The sequence below is a fragment of the Martes martes genome, assembly GCF_963455335.1.
Source record: "Martes martes genome assembly, chromosome: 1".
NCBI classification, from domain to species: domain Eukaryota; kingdom Metazoa; phylum Chordata; class Mammalia; order Carnivora; family Mustelidae; genus Martes; species Martes martes.
The window spans coordinates 180,121,299-180,141,092 of NC_137888.1; the positions used below are offsets into that span (position 1 = coordinate 180,121,299).

Here is a 19,794-nt window from a genome sequence, read left to right on the forward strand (position 1 = left end):
ATGAATTGAGACCTGAGGATGTTTTTAAATAATCTTTAGGATAGAGAGAAATGCTCCTGATATAATGGTAACATATATAATATATTCGATAAAATCCCAATACTGTTTTTCTTGTTAAATCTCTAGAAGACAATATAGCATCATGGCTAGAAGCATGGACTTGGAGCCAGATGGCTAAGTTAAAAATCACAGTTTCATCCCTTAGTAGTTGTGTGACCTTGAGTAAGTTACTTCACATCGCTGTGCTTAAGTGTCCCCATCCAAAAAATGGGCACGGTACCAGTAGTAACTACCACAGAGCTGCTGGGAGTATTAAATGAGTTCATTTACGCAAAAGTCCTAAAAAAGTGAGTGGCACATCTTGGAAGCACTGTATATAATATATATAATATACCGAATTGAGTGACACATCTTGCAAGTAGTAGACATGTGATATATATAATTTATTAAAATTAGAACATATATATTCTATTCTAATATCTGTAATATAGACATATTCCAGCTCTGACATATATAAAGATATATATACACCAAATATTTCCATTGTCTTTTTGTGAAACAAATATAATAATGTGTTAATAATGGTAGAATTATAGGGGATTTTATTTTCTTTGTGCCTTTTTACACTCTTCACAGTTTTACAGATATAAATGCAAATGTTGCCTTCAAATCAAAATAAAAATTAATATGTATTTTAGCACAAAAGAGAATTTTTAGACTTTCATCAGGATTAACTGGCATATCGAGAATGGGGGAGGAAGACCGATGGTAGATGTGCTCAGAAAACCTGTCCCAGGGAAAATGAGTCAATTGTCAACTGAAAGCTGAGACACCCCACATTCAATCTGTCAGTCAGTTCATCAGTCATCTGAAATTTATTTAACACTTGCTTTCTGCCAGACACTGTGCTAGGTGCCGGGAAATCAAAGATGAATGGAGCATGCATTTCCTCTAGGAGCTCACAACAGGAAGGGGAAGAGAAATACATCCGCAATTAACCACAGTACAAAAAAAAAAAAAAAATGGATCTCAACCCAGACCTCTGGGGACTCCCAAGGTGAACAATTAATTTCAGTTGGAGTCAGGGTCATTGCAGAAAGCTTCACATAGAGGATGACACTTGCTTTGGACTCTGAGGGGTATGGAAAATGCAGCCATTTGTTGGAGTTCTGGTTTTGAGCACACGTGCCCAGTGCCTCCCTTAATCAATGACTAGTGAGGTCAATTACCCTTGGAGAGAGAAACATCAGAAGGGATACAGGAGTTGTACTTCAGAAAAGTATTTTGATCTCCTATCAGAGTGCCTGGTGTCAGAAAGCGATTTGCGGACGTGAAGTTTGACAGTCACAGAAATTAGAAGACCTAAGTGCAAGTACCAGCTTTGCCCCTTACCAGCAGGGTAATCTTGGACAAACCACTAAAATCTCTGACCTTCCATCCATTTCCTCATTCATATAATAGTGATAATAATACTTTGCAAAACTGTTGTGAGCCTCAAATGAGATAATGCAAGAAAGAGACTTTAAGTGGCATTCGCTTCATTGGGATGAATAAATTGTGATGGTTTTAACATAACAGAGACTATTTTGAATAATTATAGCTTAATTTTTAACATTTATATTTAAATACTGACAATAAAAAAGCAACCGTATATGTAATACCAATTAGGCATGAGTTTATAGCCTGATTGGCTTCACTGAGTTTTTTAAAGCCCTAAACTTATTACTAACCCAAGTGCATCAAGCTATAAAAACTGCTAACCAATTTGTTTTTTCCTGAGATATCATCATCTTTATTTCTTGAGACACTTTATACAAACATTAAACTGAAGGTAACTGCATACAAATGAATGGGAGACCCATAATTGCAAACTGTTCCCGTGTCGGAAGATCCAGCCACCTCCTAGGACAGAATTTTTCCTTGTTACAAGCTTAGGATCTAGCTATAAAAGTATATCACTTAGCCTGCGTCTGTCTACCGGTGCCAAGTGTACCACAGGGGAATAGAAAACAGATAATGATCTAGAAGCATTAGGCCAAAAACCCCACTTCGGTCCCAGAAGGTTGAAGATGCTTTGCAGGGCGTGGAAGAAGCTTGGCAAGGGGACTGTGTTCAACCTTACTCTCTCGGTTCTTTCCCCCTCTTTAATCCTTTTCACCTTGAACGCTCACTGCTATTTTATCGGAACAAATAGTATTCTTTTGCTTTTTCTCTCTTTAAAAAAAAAAAAAAAAAAAAAAAAGATTTACTAATGCTGATTGAAAAGGCTTAATGTCCCCTTGTCATGGCCCTCAATAAACATTTCATCTAATGCTTTTTGAGGCAGGGTTTTAGTTAAAGCACCACAGAAGACAAAACAATGATATATAAAACTACTGCTTTAACTTGAAAGTCTTTAAAGGACATCTTCTCACCAGGGCTGGCATTTGAAAATTACAGGAAAAAGGTGTCTAATATCTGTACCTCATTGATTCCACTCCCCTCCAAAAAAGAGGTTTAATAAACTCAAGATTTTATTTTGTCCTATCTCATAGAATATAGCAATGAAACATGCCATGAATAACTTATTTCCATTCCTTTGAAAAGGTGAGAAGAGTTTCATCCCTTAGTTTGAACAAATTATCCCCCACTTGGTTTCCAAAAAAGATGATGTGTTTTGTGGGTTTTTTTGTTTTTTTTTAATGCAGCTTCTTGGAGTACTGGTCACCTTTCAATACGCATCTGTCAGTACTGAGAAATCCTCATCTTCCTAATTTTGTTCTGTCTCTAGCCATAAGTATCAGCTCCCAAAACTGTCCTCAATATAAGCATAATAGTTCTCTACACCTCTAGAAACTGTGATTCTCGCTCTTTCTCATAATTTCCAGCAAGTTCTGTTATGTCGAATGCTCTTCAATTTTGTGTTCTTATCTACCAAGCTATGGAGAATACAGCCCATATATTCTAGTATTAACAACAAAAATTACTCGACATTTGTATGAACTTCATAAACTCTACATACAAAGGAAAAAAAAACACCTTTTTTTTCTTCTTCAGTGTTACTTCAATTAACTACATTACTAACCGTAATTATTTGTTGATGGTTTGCTAGCTTATACCTTGAAATGTCACTTGTCCGCTTCAATCTGATTTCAACCCCAGGTAATTACAATATGAAATTCTAAGCTAGAGGATAGTTTAAATCCAAGGGAAAATATAATTTATCATGATAGCTTTAGAAATGGCCCATACTTTTGAAATACACACTGACTTTAAACATTTTGGTCCAGAATTTAAATCACCCTGTTTTTTGCTTTTTTTTTTTTTTAAGATTTTAATTTATTTGAGAAAGGGAGAGAGCACAGAGAGAGAGGGAGTGGGAGAAACAGACTCTCCGCTGAGCAGAGAACCCAATATGGGTCTCAAACCTAGGACCCTGAGATCATGATCTGAGCCAAAGATAGATGCTTAACCAACTGAGCCACCCGGGTGCCCCCAAATAACCCTGTTTTAAAGACTTATCTGACAATGTTTGTGTAGGCTTCTGGAGTTTACTAGTTAAAAGAAAAACTTAACACTTTTTTCTATTTCTATTCTTTTTTTTTTCTATTTTCTTATTTCTTTTTTTCTATTTTTCTATTTCTATTGAACTCATGGATTCAATAGAATACATAGATTAATTCAGAACAAGAGAATGGGAAAATAGTCTGGTAATAATGAGCTATTAACATTTGGTGTGTGCATATGTGTGTGTGTGTTTTGTTTTGATTTTTTAATGAGTAATATGATGAGAAGAATATTACTCAAAACATCGTTTCGATTATAGCATACACGATGTCTTGGGGAGGGTTGTCACCATAGCTGAGACCAATGGTGACAGAAATAATACAGATTGAAGAACCAAGAGGATTCACCTTGAGTGGTAGTGATGGGAATGAGAAATCTGAGATGCATTTGTAAGATATTTAAGAGAAAAAATGAACTGGTAAATATTGGGATGAAAGATGAGGCAATTCAAAGAATATTTTGAAGCACTGGGAATTTGTTAAAAATGACAATACAGTGAAAAGAAATTGAATTGTCAGTTCTCCAGGGATATCCAGAGTCACCCAGTTCGGGGAGAAGAATAAGGCCTTAGTAGAAAGAGATATACTAATTGTAAAGATTAGCTGATAATGCCAGTAAGATATCCAATAGTCAGTTACAAGGGTGTGACTATAGTTTGTGCTAACTATGGGCGTCTTGAAGACAGAGACTTTTTGCTATTCTTTGAATCTCCCAGAATCCAGTACGGGGCCAGACACATAGTCTAACCCTCAGTAAATGTGGCCCAGCTGGCTGATGAACTGCACAGTTTCGGGGACCAGCTTTGCAAAGAAAAATAATTAAATTGGGAGTGTGGACAAATATGACCTTGGAGGGTAGGGCACAAAGAGAGGAACTAAGAGGACAGAGAGAGGAATAAAGGAATAAACATGTTGAAGGAACTGGAAGGAAAAAAAGAAACCAAAAACAGAAACAGTGCAGGTCTGTGAATTAAACAGAGAGAGAGGAAGGGAAGGGAAGGGAAGGGGGCAGGGAGGGGAGGGGAGAGGTAAGGGGGAGGAGAGAAAAAAGCAAGAATAGCACGGGAGGAGAGGAGCCTGGGAAGAAGAGATGCTACTTATTCACAATTAGAATGCATATGTATAAATATATATATTTATATATGCACTCAAATAGAGAATGCATGGATGCAAAAATTATAAAGTCACATTTAGTGAGCAAAAATGAAAATCATTAAAATGTTTCCTTAATAACATAAAGTAAATAAATTAATAGCTCCTGTCATATTGATTCATCTATTGCATGTGGGCACTCAATAAATGTTAATTGAATTAAATTAATAACATTTGCTCAGTGGCAATAAAAAATTAATTAACTGCCTGTCTTTTCTGTTACTTAAGTTTATGCCCATTGGTTCTGCAATTACTTCTAGCCCAAACATGAATTTTCTATTTCACTGACTTAAGATACACTTTAATTTTTTTCCCTTAGAAATAGAGTTGAGCTTCTAATTTTTGTCCTAATTTGGGTGTTTTTTTTTCTGTTAAAAAATTATTTTCTCTAAGTTAATGTCAAGAACTATGTATAACATCCCAAATATAGTTTCACGAGTTCCTTATTTAATTCCAAAATCGTTTTTTTTTTCTGCAGGAGATGTGATACCACTTTTTATATGTTTCTCCTTTTAGCCTATGCTACTTTATAATACTTGGGATACAATGTCAAATAACACGGCAAGAGAGGAAACCAGGGAAATTTATTGTTAGCTTTCCATCTATAAAAGATGGAAGATGTCAGTAACATTCACCCAAAAATTGTGACTCACTTCAGATGTCAGAATTCTGGGTTGAACAGACTGGGGTCTGAAATGTGTGTATGTCAGATGATTTTCTAATGAGCAACAGATAGTTCCCGCTGGGGAATGAAAAAAAAATAAAAATATAAACAGAGATAGAGAATTAAAATAACTTTATGAATGGCAGTTTAACTTCGCCACAAAATTCTCTCAGTACAAACCCAGTGGCTCCAAATGGTTGCTTAATGTAGCACACCACTTAGATTCAAAATGCTATACTTAAAATTGTCGCAAAATTAAAAAGAGAATCATATACCACTTGGCTGTATACAGTATTCTCCGCATGTTCTTACATTCCAGTAACCTCTATCCAACATTTTTTTTGTTACTGAATTGCTTTGTGCAAAAGCAATTTAAATTACATGCAGCCTGACTACGTGTGACAATTTGAACTGATTGTTAATTAATTCCATAAGTAAACAGCTGCCGCAATCTCTATACTCATCAAGGTTTCGTTATCTACCAGCTCTTTCCGAACTGCTCTTTAATGTACAGTATACAGCAGCTGTAACCAAAGATGCAGAATTCCCTGAGCGTGCAAGAAGGTAGTCTTGCTTTGCAGAGCTCGGGGAGAGAGGCAACGGGAACGCTAAGTAACCTGCGAGGCTAGATTTTGGGTGGGTGACGCATGGTGCATGGGATTTCGGGCTCAGAGGGGTTTGCTGATGGGCCGTCTCTGCAGCTAGGAAGCAGAGATAAAAGCTAAGAACAAATCAGAGATGATGCTGCATACCACAGAGACAAGGATGAGAGCTCAGCTTTGGGAATACACTGGGCCTGGATGCAAATCTTAGTTCTGTCATTTGCTAATGAGGACTACTGGGACAACTTATCTAAATAAAGTATCTAAGTTTTGGTTACACTCCCTCATCTGTGAACTGGGGACACCAGCCACTCCCCTCTGTTCAGGGAAGTTGACAATATCTGCCTCCCGGAGTCTTTGTGATGCTTCGGGCAAATGAGATTTGTAAGCCGCTAGCTATCTCGGGAGCTGATATGAAAGGCATGCCGTAGAGTAAGTGGGTATGTGTATAAAGAAGTGGTTTGGATTTCCACCTAGGTGACTTTGCCTCGAGGGGAAATTTGGCAATATCTGCACACAGTTTTGTTTGCCACAGCCTAAGACAACAGGTACTACTGGCATCTAGTAGGTTAGACATCCTACAATCTCCCCGTGACAAAGAATGATCTGTCTCCAAACATCAATATAGCATAATGAACAGCTATCTGTAGTATTAGCTCATTGCTCAGCACTTTGATATCCCCCCAAAATAAACTATTACTTTGATATCATTATCATTACAACATTAATTTGCTGAATCTCTCTGGGGTTAGAGGAAGTCTAGAGTTTCCCAATCGGTTGAGCTAATCCCATCTATTCACAGTTACGTTAATTGCTACTAATAAGTGACCAATGTTTTCGTGATCTGTGACTTCTACCAGTCCAGTTTAAAATGAATCAAACCACAACCAAGAGATTTAAAGCCAGCAACATAAGGGCTAGGGAATAAAAAGCAAACCTGGTTGAAAGCCAAGGCTGTTTGGAGGCTGAGAGAGAAACAAGACAATGACAGCTCCCATGCCATGCAGGAGCCTTTGAAGGTTCATGTAGGGAGCTTCAGAAATCCCCCAGGGGCTGTGAGCTAATCTGCCAAGGGGTGGGAGGGCTTGCCTGAGCTTGAAAAAATTCTTAAGTTTTAAAAGATTCCCCAGGTTATTTTACTCCTTTGACAAGTCTCTGGGAACCACTGACTGAGCAGGCAGGACCCAGTAGAGATTTCCATCTGCCTGAAACAAAGCAACTTTGGAAAAGGTGAATGGATGCTGGGAAGAATGTACCCTTGCACTGAGCCGTTGTAAGCATGGTAAAAGCCAGGTTGGGGAGTTGTATTATTTACTCCAGTCACTCCATGAGGATTATTGGATCAAACAGGCATTGGGCTGGCCACAAGAATGCAAGGCTCCGGAATGCATCTTCACCATCTCCCAGGAGGGCCACCAAATAACCCAGACTGCTGTTGCTTTAGGGCTTAATGTGTCCCCAGGAACCAGCTGGTCTGCATGTTTGAGATTATCTTCTATTACCTCTTCTCTTGATCTTAGGATTCTGGGCAATGGGTATATAGGTAAGTTACGACCCAGACTGGTTATGGCCCAGACTCTAACATGATTTCATCTTCCGTTGCTCTGTCATACACTCTTCAATATTGTGACTTAGCTATTTCTTTGCTAACTCCTTTGATGCTTGTGGAAGTTGGGGACCATGCTGGTCCTAGGTGCCACTATATCCCCCATGCCCAGCCCACTGTTTCTTATATAACAGACCCATATATGATTATGTAAGAATGAATGAATAGATGAATGAATGAATGAATGAATGAATGAATGAATGAATGAATGAATATGGGAACTCTAAAATACATGAAGCACCTAGGCCTTCTTGGTCTTTTTAATGCCTCTCCCAACCAGAATCTCAAAGGTCAAGGATTTTGCCAAATGTTCCCTTCCAGGTGGTTATATGGAAATAAAATATACTCCAAAAAGCACACCCTCAAAAGCCATATGAACACTCACCTGAATAGGAACCTAACAAATGCTAAGGCAGGGGAAGGGATGGCAACTGAGAGTCTCGGAGGATAGAGACAGGTATGAGCTGATAGATGGTTCATTTATAATCCCTTGTCTTATACAGAGGAGGAAACTGAGGTTTGTAGAACCAAAGAAATAAAAATCATTTGATCGCGATCACATACATTATTGAGCAGCACTGTCCATCCAGCATCTAAGACCCTTTTACTGCTTCTGGGATCCAGAAAACACTTGGACCAAAAGCTGACAACAAACTATGAACTTTTGTTGATCCAAGTGAATGAATTCTTTGATTCTCTCCACCCATCACTTAAAAAAAAAAAAAAAAAAAAAAAAACCACCACAGTAGAAATAAGTGTTACAAATGTCTGTGATAGGGAAACTTGTACTGTGTGTAAAATTTTATAATTCTTGCCCTTTTCTATTCTTAACTTAAATATTTATTCAAAATGATTCCATTCAATGATGCTTCAATCTCTTAAGACCTTATTCTCACAAAAGTCTTGAGTGTGAAACTTTCTGCAAATGTCCGTTCTGAGATCACTAGGTCATGTCAACTATAGTGGGTTTGTGTATGTGTGTTTTCTTTTTTCATCTAGATATGCAACTCACAAATGAAAAGCATGCAGACGAGAAACCCATTAATGCTATCATTATAAATTCAGTATCTGAATTCAATATCACAGATGGACCAGCCAAGGAAACCCCCAGTGAGAAAAAACTGTCAGAATCCAGCACATCACTGTCCTCCCTTGAAGAATGCCAAACGAAATTTTCCTACCTCCAAACTGATACTTCAGTTCATCAGAGAGACACTGATGGTATGTTTCTCCAAATCAACCCATCTCTAAATAAAGCTCCCCAACCCCCAGCCCCTGTAAAATCATCACATATGCTGTTAGGGAAAAAAAAAAAAAAAAAAGAGCCTTTATGAATATTAAACAGGAAGACTTCGATTTGAAAACCCTGGTGAATGACACATGTCAAGGTCACTCTGCAATTATGAGGTGCTTGGCAGATTGTTTGCTCTCAAAGCTGGAAATCAGAGGCAACGTGTTTTAAATAGCTGCAGTGAGGTATAATCATGCTTGCTGTGGAGCTGGGAAGGGGATAAAGAAGAATGGTAAAGTTTTCTCAAATCTGAGACCATTTCAGTCCATGACGCTGAGCTGAGAGGAGTAGAAAGCAGAGTAGAATGGTATTAAAATGCTGGAAATGTATAGATGTGGACTATAAAAGATATCACGATGCTTACATCAGCAACCAGTGTTCATTCCTCTAGGTGATATCACTTCCTGGGCATTCTGGTCAGTGCCAACCTACACCCAACCATCCATGCATCTGACTATAAAAGGCACATTCCTTTTGCAAATCCAGTTTCAAATTGATATGGTGCTAAATGGTCATCGCAGTCAAGTTCAAAGTCATGCACACCACACCAAGATATATGTAATTTAACTCAGGTTGACTTTATAATGCCCTTTACAGGAGACACAAACCATTCAAGAATTTTGTAGCGTTCCATATCCTCATTTGCATTTAAAGAAAGCTTGCAGTTTCTCGAAGGAAAATATAAGAGGGTATAGTTTCTAGTCTATATTTAAATTAATATTTACTTTTTGGAAATAAGGAAAAAATAAATAAATGGCCTTTGTGTAACAGGAGCTGTGGAATCACATCAGTTTAATTCCTGGCTCTGAAATTTATTAACCATATAAACCTGGATAAGTTTTTTACCATCTCTGAATCTCAGTCTTTCAGCTATATGATGGAGCGAGGGTGTTTTGAAGACCAAATGAAATAACGTGTATAAAGGATCCAATAATGGACCTGGCACATAATAGATATTAGATTTTTGCTTTTGTTATGGTTATGGTTTCAAAAAGCAAGGGGAGAAATTTCTAACATGTATTCCTTATGGTCTTGTACAAACATTGTCATGGCTGCTTTAGACCAGAGGCTACAGAAACAATTGCCTGCAGGTGCCAGGAGATGATATGAATGAGTTAGACTGGCAGTGAGCAAGAGGGATTGGTGAGGACTGGGGCAAAGTGAAGCGCACTGCAGCTACTCAGCTCTAGCTAATTGTTGCCAGAAGGAAACAGAGGCTCAGAGTTGCCAGCTACAGAGTGTTATGTGAAATCGCCAAATTTTTTGAGTGTTGGCAATACTTTGATTTCTTTTATGAAGCCCCAGACACTCCCAACAACACACAGCTTGGGGATAACTTTGGCCAGTGGACTGTCAGGTTACAACCTCAAATTCAAGATGATGCCCACGTTTCTGGCTTTGCTGGAGTTTGATGCCAATCAAGAAAACGGGCGATACAGGAGAGTTCTCTGAGATACCAGAAAGTACTGTGACACTAGAGCATTTCATTAGATTGTCTCAGGGATGCAAGTAATGGATCTTGGTTGTCATGACCCCTGAATTAGGAATTGCCGTTATACACACATCCACATAGTACAACACAGTGTCCTCCAGAACCATTCTGATTTGTCCTAGCAGGGATCCTGGGAGAAGGGGAAGGGCTGGTGCAGCTAACATGACACCCAAACCCCTGTATTCTCAGGGAAGGCCCAAAGAACCACTCCATTAAAATGGCAACTGATACTCAGAGTCTCTTGCAGGAAATACATGACTTACTGGTTTTTGGGGGCGGTTTTTTTGGTTGTTTGGTTTTTTGTTTTCAAAAGATCAAAGGAGACTCAAAGGACAGTTGACTTAGTCTGTTTTTCTTAAGCCTTGCCTGCGAGGACGTCACAACCCAGGAAATCATGATCTTAGGCTGACAACACAGGTAAAAACCCATCATTCCCTTCCCACCTGGTGAAAAAAATCTCCCCATTGAGTTAAGAGTTTGGGATACCTAGATCAAAAAGAGAGCAAAACATCCAAACGAAGGCCCACGAGTGTGTCTAAGAAGCTCTCATGATCTTAAACAGCAAACATCAAGGATCTCAAGAGTTAAGTCAGAGAATTTTTATAGTAATTAATTTAAGGATGCAGAAATTGAGAGCTGGGGTCATTGTTCGTACTGAGATAAATACAGAAATATCTTTCAGGAACAGCAGGGGAAACAGAAGGGAAAAGAGAAGATTGCATCCACTTTCATGTAGTTTGTGGTTAATTTATTTTCAAATGTATAAATGAGTGCATAGGAATGGATGCTTAATTGCTAATATCTATTATTTATATACATTGCCCCACTTAAAACAGAATGGAAAAGCCTCACACATGCAGATTTTGTAAAATGTGTTACATCCATTAGCACAGTTCATGGTGTGTGCTCTGATGGGAATTTAAAAGGATCTTTACTGCACATCACACACTATGTGCTGCAACATTACTTTATTAGTAAATTGTGGCTCATCCTGTGTGGTCCCTTTCCCGAATAAAATGGAAAAAGTCCAGAGCACTCTCTGTGTCTCTGTTTCTGTTGCTCCATTCTGATTACAAAGGCAACCCTGCGGGTAATAAAATCAGGAATACACACAATGCTCAAAAACAGGAGCCTTAAAAAGAAGCCTGAGAATATACCTAATTGATGTATAATTTTGAATTTGAGACGTCTCATCCAGGTGGAAGAGGAAAATCATAAATACAAGATACCTCAAAAGAATAGTCTTAATTACACCATGGACTACTGAATAAAATGATTACATTTTCTACACTGTAAATTTCATACAATTAAATGCAGTAGTGTCACCTTATAAAATGTTTCAATTTTATAATTATTTCAGTTCATTTGCTCAGAAAAAAACATAAGCACAAATTTACTAAGTATCACCCAAATCTAGTCAGCTTCGTTCTAAAGAACTGACTTGAACGTTAGTTGTGCTTGTCTGAACTTAAATAGATCTTGACATATTTAAGTAGCTATTAAAATTGATAACATCAGGGATGATACCCCAGCTAGAGAAAGGCATTCAGTCACACTTTATTTATTCCTATTCTACATTACAGACTTAAAAAAAAAAAAAAAAAGAACTCAGTAGTGTTGGAGAAGTGGGGACCAATTTTTATACTTTGTGACCAAAAACTTGGAGTACTTCGTTGGAGTCACTGTGTCACAAATCTCATGATTCTGCTGAATCTGCTGGGACAGCACGTTAACCACGAACGTATTAGGATACTGGGTTGGGGCCAGGTTTATTGGCCTTTTTTGTTTGGTTGGTTTTTGTCTGGAGGGGTAGGGAGACTGTTGTTTCTCCGGAGCCACTTCTGGAGGAACCACATTCTTGCTATTTTGGGGAGTGATTCCCAAACGAGCAGGTGCTATGTTTCTGGAGGAAAGCTATGAGAACTCCAGTGGACAGCTAAATCTGCCTCTGTCCCTCTCTCCTCCTCTTAATCCCAGGCATCACGGTGACAGGATCAAAGGCTGGGAGGGCAAGCCCAGAGAGTTCAGGACCATGACCGTGAGGCTGACCTCAGGTACACTGGTGGAAGGTCTTTGCATCATTACCTTTTCCACTATAATTAAACATGATCCCTTCTAATGAGACAGATTCTCCCTCTTAATTAGCCAATCCCCAGCTGCATATTTAGCACGGCTGGAGGCTGCATTCATCCTTCAGTATCATTCGAGTATCACTTAGCACATTACAGCCTCCATGTCCTAAATGTACCTTAGGGGTGTACAAAGGAAATGAAACAACCTAAAGGGGGGGGGGGTTGTCATGGCTTCTTGCTCACAGTCAAGTACCACTTTTGGCTGCTTGGCCTGCAGGTCTTAGCTTGTCCTGGAACCTTCTCTGATCCAGGTTTAACAAGGCAAGAGGAGGGAAAGAGGGATGGGCACCACTCTGAGAGCAGGCCAGGATGCCAGGGGCAGCATTAAAGGGGCTTCAACATGCAGAGACCTCCTAACAAAGATATTAGGAGAGGTAAAAAGCCAAGTAAGGGAACTGTGAGGCCACCTAGACGTTAGCAACAAGGCTCTGCCACCTCTTCCCTTGTCCCCTCCAGGCCACTAGTAGAGGACTAGTCCTGGACTTCACTCGTGGGCCACTAGGAACTAACCATTAATAGGCAGACCACTAGCAAGTGGCATTAACAAGAGCCACAGAAAGAAGGATGTCCAGAAAGGTAAAATCAAGGGGAAGATACAGGTACTGACTGAGACATGTTCAAAGCAGAGAGCGAGGAGGAGAAACACCCTGGGACTCCCTTCTTCCCACCTTCCCATTTCCTGCCACTGCTTCTCACTGGCTGAAGCAAGCAGGAAGCCACTTGACAGGGCTTGGAGAACAGATGTCAGCCTTCTCGGGAACACAGAGCAGAGCAGGGAGAGAAAGGGTGGCAGGCCTTCCATGAGCCAGCCATGTCCTGCGCCATGTTGGATTGTGACAGAGAAGTGGGAGCCTTCTGAAGGGCAGGGCAGCTGCAGGGTTCAGAGCTCTGGAGGGGACAGTTTGACTCAAATCATGGCTCCTTCATTTCTGTGTTTCTTAAATTCCCTGAGCCACAGTTTCCTTGTCTGTAAAAGAACATGATAGTACTCAACTCAGGTTTATTTCAGGACCTATGTGAGGTACCTACAAAGTGCCCAGGACTGTGCATTTGCTTCCAATGTAATACCGGCTAAGAGAGCAAAGACTTTGGATCCGGAAGGACCGAGATCTGAACCTCTCCTCCCCCACCCCCAACCACCCTACAGTTGAAAGATTCAGGACAGTCAGGGACAATCCCTAAGCCTTAGTCCTTTCACCCACTAAATGAGGATGACTTTATTTATCTCCCATCATTCATTTATTCATTCATCCACTCAACAACAGACATAGCTTTCTTATAACTCAGGTTCTAGTAAGGGGAGAAACTCTGTATTAATAAACTAATTAGTTTCATATCATCCCAATGGTCTGTACCATGAAGAAAAAACAGTGCTATGAGAGTTTCAGAAGGAAGATGTTTCAAGATAAAGACTCAGAGGCTGAGTAAGAATCAGGTCAAGCTGTGAGGGGAAAGTATATAACACAGGCCAAAGAGAGAGCATAGTCAAAGTCTCTCAGATGGGGCATGTCAGGGCCTGATGCTGAATCAGTGTGGCTACAGTTCAGTGAGCAAGGAGGACGGAAGGATGGGAAGCCAGAAAAATAGGCAGGAACCTATCACGAGACTCGCAGGCTATGGCAAGGATGTGGGACTTAAGGGGAGAGTGAGCTCTTCCCACCTACAGTGAAAAACATCACAGGAGCTGATGAATTTGAGCTGGGCTCCTGTAAAAGCCATCTTGTTGCTGTTGACCTGACGATGGCTGAGAGTGGCCAGAACTAAGGGGGTGGCCCAGAGGCGGGTAGGGGCTTCTGATTTTCACACACCAACTTGAGACAGGACGAGCAGAACTCAGCAAGGAGCCGGAGGGAGGATGGTGGTATGATGGGGAAAAGGGAAATGACAAGAATGAGTCCCAGCTTTCTGCTGATTCATCTGCGTGTGCAGGAGTCATTCACAGGAGGAAGTCAGAAGGACAGGTGTGTGGAATGGGGCAAGAGGGGAGATCTAGATGCAATTTGGCCTCGGCCAATGGGAGATGATTGAAGGAAGACATTGCCAAAGAGACACAAAGTAGGCAGAGGAAACATAACGTACTCTTGAATGGGCTGAGAGCAGGGGTGCTAATCATGGGCTATGACTTTGGGTATCATGTTTATTAAACATGAAAGCCCCAAGAAAGAGTGCAAAGGAAAACACACCCATGCGGGAATAGGGGAAGCCCAACTCTCTTTTCAAACAGTTGCAAATTTCCCCCCACTTCTTAGGCTACTTTTGTGCAAACAAAAGTTGTCCATATGCAAAACAGCTTTGCCTGGCCATGTAGAACTACATAATATGCCTTTTAGGAAAAGTTTTCAATGCTCTTGAAAGTTTGGAAAAATCTGTTTTCAATTCACCAATGTTGCCATGTTTTTTTGGGCAAGAGGTTCTGCCTTTTATAACCAAATAAAAAGGACTGACTTATACACAGAAAAGAAAAAAAAAAAAAATGAGCTCTTCTATTCTCAAATGCAAAGTAGAGAGGTAGAAGAAAACAAATGCCAGTTTGGCCAAAACATTAGGCCAAACGTGTGTGTGTGTGTGTGTGTGTGTGTGTGTGTGTGTGTAAATAAAATCTAGGGGGTACATCAGAAGTGGAGACCTCCAGAATCTGCCAGCTTGAGAAAACACTGGGAAGAGGAATTAAACCAAAAGATTATATGCTCTCAGGAAAGTATAAATCCAATACCAAATAGGTATTTTACACTTTGATAGGAAACACCAGCTCCCACCCTAACTTGCCTGCAAACCAAACTTTCAGCCTCACATCTCCATCTACAAAGGATGTGATCCCAATGGATCGTTTTTATATGATCATAGCCTGAGTCAGTCTCTTGAGTCTCCAACCTGAAGGATATGGAGAATATTTTCTACTCAGAACTTCTTCGCCACGGGCTGCTAGCATAGCCTTCTTGGCATTAGTAAAATTTGATGAGGTTTTCTGCTCCATATCTTTGACAACCAACACGCCCTCTTCAGAAATGCATACATGAAATGGAGTCTAGGTACTGTGCTAAGTAACTCCTGAATTTTTGTGGGTGGTTTGCACTGACTTATATGGGTGAGTTAGCCACATGCTAGAAACTGGCTCTAAGTGAATAAAAAATGCACCCTGTCTGGCAAAGAGATGAGTACATACGCCCTAGGGGTATTATGGGATATGCTGCCTACCCCAGAAATACTTAGTAATGGCCACAGCACCTGCAACAATATATGGCAATTAAAGACATCATAAAAGTCACGGTGAGGTTCTTTACCACCTCTTATTGGGAAGGAAAAAAAAGGAGGCTGTGAGGCAGGGATGGAGGGTGGGGTGGAGGGTGGGATGGAGGCAGGAAGATTTTTGTTTCCCTATAAGCAAGGTCAGTTTAGACCTTTATATAAGTATTTTAAAAGAAATCTTCAAAATATTTTTTCCCTTTTAGAGCAAGTTTCCATGTTCTCCCTCCTCTTACAGATTAACAAATAGCTGAATAACAAAAGTGAAAAGGTTTTCTGGAAAACACTGTTGGAAGTAAATGAACAGGGCTCTAAGAATACTCAGAACCCTTTAGCGGAGGACTCCAGGAGCAAAATCACTCCTGCAGGCTTGTGTAGTCTCAGCCAACTGAAGTCTGAAAACCAAAAGTTATTAACATTAACATTCTTGGTGAAAGAATTATGAATCCCGATGAAAATCTAACTTTAATTGATTGATAAACCCATCAGGAGGAGGAATTTTTCTCCAATTCATGCCAGATTGTTACTTTCAACCGTCAATAATCTTCAGGATACTGACTTCAATTAATTACGTGATGTCTCATGGAAATGCTTACCTACCCATTTATAAAATGCTCACATGTTTTTGAGACCTTTGTGACTAAAAAAAAAAAAAAAGTTATAATTTTAACAAGAGAACTGCTGCATCTTCTAACTAATTCCCTTTATGGAAACAAAAACTATAATAATCTATAACCCATCACAGCTGTTTGGCTAGAATTACCAATTACCTTCAATACCTTGGAGATACTTTTCAGATTTTCACAAGTCTGCGTAGTAAATTTTTAAACCAATTTTCTTAAAGAGGATTGAGAAGATTTCTACTCTTTTAGGCATATGATGACACATTCCATTTAACATGAACATAAAATCAAGGCCTCACATTAACTGGAGCACAAAGGACGCAGGGATTAAAAATAAAATACAACTAACATCAAAACTACAACTATTTAAAAATCATTTGTATTGGGTTTTGCAATGTGCTTTTTGCTTGCATGTGAAATATGGGTGTGGCAGATTTCTGGGAAACCACACCATACAAATGACCAATCCTTGAGACAAGAAGCCGAAAGTTTGTACGATCTCTCTCATTGTCCCCAATCCTAATTGCTCCCGAAAACTCTCTGCACTTGGGGAGGACCTGTTAATTTTCAGACAGTTGCAAGGTTTCCAGATAGGTAGCGAATTGTGTGGTTTCCCAGCACCTCCGCAGGCAAAGTAAATAAAGGAGTTCAGAAAAGTGACAGCATTTTAAACAACCAGATTATGTGGAATCAATAGAAATGCTCAGGAAGTTAATAAAGCAATTACTTAAGCAGAGGGAGTCCTGCGTGGGGGGTGGGGAAGCTTGAGAGAATAATGATGTACATTACCCCTAATATGGACAATTAAGAGTTGGCTATAAAGTCATCAAGCACACCACCGCACATGCCTGTCCTTCAGTGATGCCCCCATATGGGCCACTATTCATTTTCTTCTTCTTCTTCTTCTTCTTCTTCTTTAAACAGAGGAGTGTGCCTCCCTTATCCTCACCTGTCTGTTTTGCCAGTTTTGGGACTGTCTCCTGATGCTCCCGGATACGTGCGAAACGGTGTGTACCAACCTGTGCTGCCCCTCTCACAGGTATCACCACACCTCGGATGAAAGCCACTCTCGGAACGATTGCAGTTGCAACTGTGACATGGACTGCAGCCTGTTTGAGTCTTGCCATGAGACCAGCGAATGTCTGGAGCTGGCCATGGAGATTTCAGAAATCTGTTACCGCTAGCCCAATGAAATTAACCACATTCCTCCAGACCTCTGGCCCCAAGGGGAAATTCCATGACAACAAGACTGTGATTTCTATGTGCTGAAATGTAAGGACTGTACACATTTCTTGGATGCTATAGACCATTTTATTCTGCACCTGCCTGACAAATCTAATACTGTCAACTCTATGGTCTCATTCCAAATTTCATAACCGCATGGCTCACTGAAAAATAAGATCTTGATCACATGTGATGAACAAATCCTAAATACCTCTTAACTGCCATAGGTACAAGGTATTTCTTGACTGTAAAAGAGCATGCTAACCCACTCTGTGTTACTGCATTCATTGGCTTGCATCATGGATTCAACTTCATTCACAAATTCAGGACAAATTAGTGCATTCTTTTCGAATTGACTTACATTAGCTCGTCTTTGTAATGGACTCATGCATAAACATTATGCATTGTTGGTTATTATTAATAATGTATTGTATAACATGATTTTATAATTAAAAATTTATTTATACAGTCTCTTAAAATTCACTTATATGTACAGTTTAGGTAGGAAAGGGAATTAAATGAATTAGAAACCATGTTCCTGTAATTACAACAGATGTCTCTAAGACATCTCCAGTGAATTTTGAATATGATGTACTTCAAGAGAGTACTGTAATTCTAGACCACATTATTATACGTCTATGACTATGTCATAACAGGTTATGCATGTTCTTAATTTGTTACAGAAATGCCCTTCTTTATTCCAATGAGCATAAATGGGAATTATATGCAAGTTTCAAGAAAATGACCCCAGATAGTCAATTCTTCATTTTCCTCATTTCTGATTGTCAGGTACAATAAGCAACAGGATATTAAAACAGAATCATGTCATTTCACTAAACTATCACTTATATAGGAACCTGAAAGAAATACATGTTTAGCTACTTACTCAGCACCTAGTTTCCTAATAAAGCATGCGCTTCAGAGATCATATTTTTTTCTTTTCTGATAATTACAGTAATTCATAATTATGCCGAGCACCTCCTCATACTTACCCAAAAAAAAAAAATTTAAAGATGTGGTATCAACTTGGAAAGTGATTTTCAACTCAAACAAATTAAAACAAACCATTTTGGGGGAAACACATCTAGGTTGGAGTTATTTTAGCATCTTCTTTTCTTTCAGTAAGCATGGCACTGCTCATTAATCTGTGCTTATATATTCCCATGGAGATGTCTCAATATATTCACTGAATGTACATATATATGTATATACTTATATATATATATTCAAACAAAGAAAACAAAAGTGAAGTAAAGAGTAGAGGGAACTTTCTGCAATCTAGTCAAAAAAACAAAAAATTCCAAAATATCTGTTTTTGCCCGACTTAGGTAATTTCAGGCAAAAGCAACATTCGTTTAGTTTCTGTAGTAAACTAGCACATTTTTCTACTCTCCAAAAAAATTCCTCCAAACACTGAAAACTATTAATCTTTAAAAAATCTTTTTAAGCTGCCTGTAGAAAGGTATTTAACTGCTCCTGTCTTGTCCTGATGACACAGCACATGTGTGGTTAATGCGGCTGCGTTCCTCTTGAACTATCGCCTTATCCACAAACCACAGAGCATGACAGTGCCCTACACTGCCTAGGAACCCCTTCGATCTCTCTGCTTTCCGGAAGTTCAAGGACAACTCTACACTCTATGCATAGAACCTGCAGCTCGTTTGTGGAGGGGGTGAGGGGGTAGAAATTGATTCTTAGAACAGGAAGGGAACCTAGGACAGTTCTGAGCCAATAGTCTTATTCTCTATAAGAGAAAATGGAGGCCCCAAAAACCAACTTATCCAAGACCACACAGTGAGTTAATGGAACTCTTAAGAACTCTAACTGGTGGTCTAATTTTCTAACTGCACTTCACCGCTTAGTTCTATACTTCTGAGTCCAGCTGGTACACAGTGGTACAGCTGCTCCAATGGCTCAAATATTAAAATACTACCAGACTGGCTCATAAACAGTTGTTACCTTGTACCTCCTTAGTGTTTCCTCTAAGCCCCCAGGCATCCTGGCCCCATTCCAAGCACCCATCCCACCGTACCACGGTCCAGCCACTAAAACAACACGTGGAGCACCAGGGTCTCTGGGCTCCTGTCCCAGTATGATGGTACCTGGTGTCACTGATTAGGCCATGTCGTATTCGTGTAAAATATTTTGACCATCATCACTTATTCCTTCCAGTCTATGAGCCCTTAAACGACGCAAAGAGGATGCATTTCAAATGTGAGT

The 19,794-nt window shown here is 39.6% G+C and overlaps 1 protein-coding gene across 2 annotated transcripts in view; it reads left to right on the forward strand.

The window, feature by feature from the left end:
• The window catches only part of MDFIC2 (MyoD family inhibitor domain containing 2), a gene marked incomplete at both ends in the record, with an annotated part of 102,878 nt that extends 85,344 nt beyond the window's left edge, over positions 1–17,534 (forward strand). For both annotated transcript variants that reach the window (XM_080811266.1, XM_080811267.1), the window contains 2 exons: positions 8,569–8,790; positions 17,275–17,534. In XM_080811266.1, the coding sequence (XP_080667392.1) occupies positions 8,569–8,790; positions 17,275–17,534 (482 nt within the window). The remainder of the gene's footprint in view (positions 1–8,568; positions 8,791–17,274) is intronic.
• Positions 17,535–19,794: the final 2,260 nt, after the last annotated feature.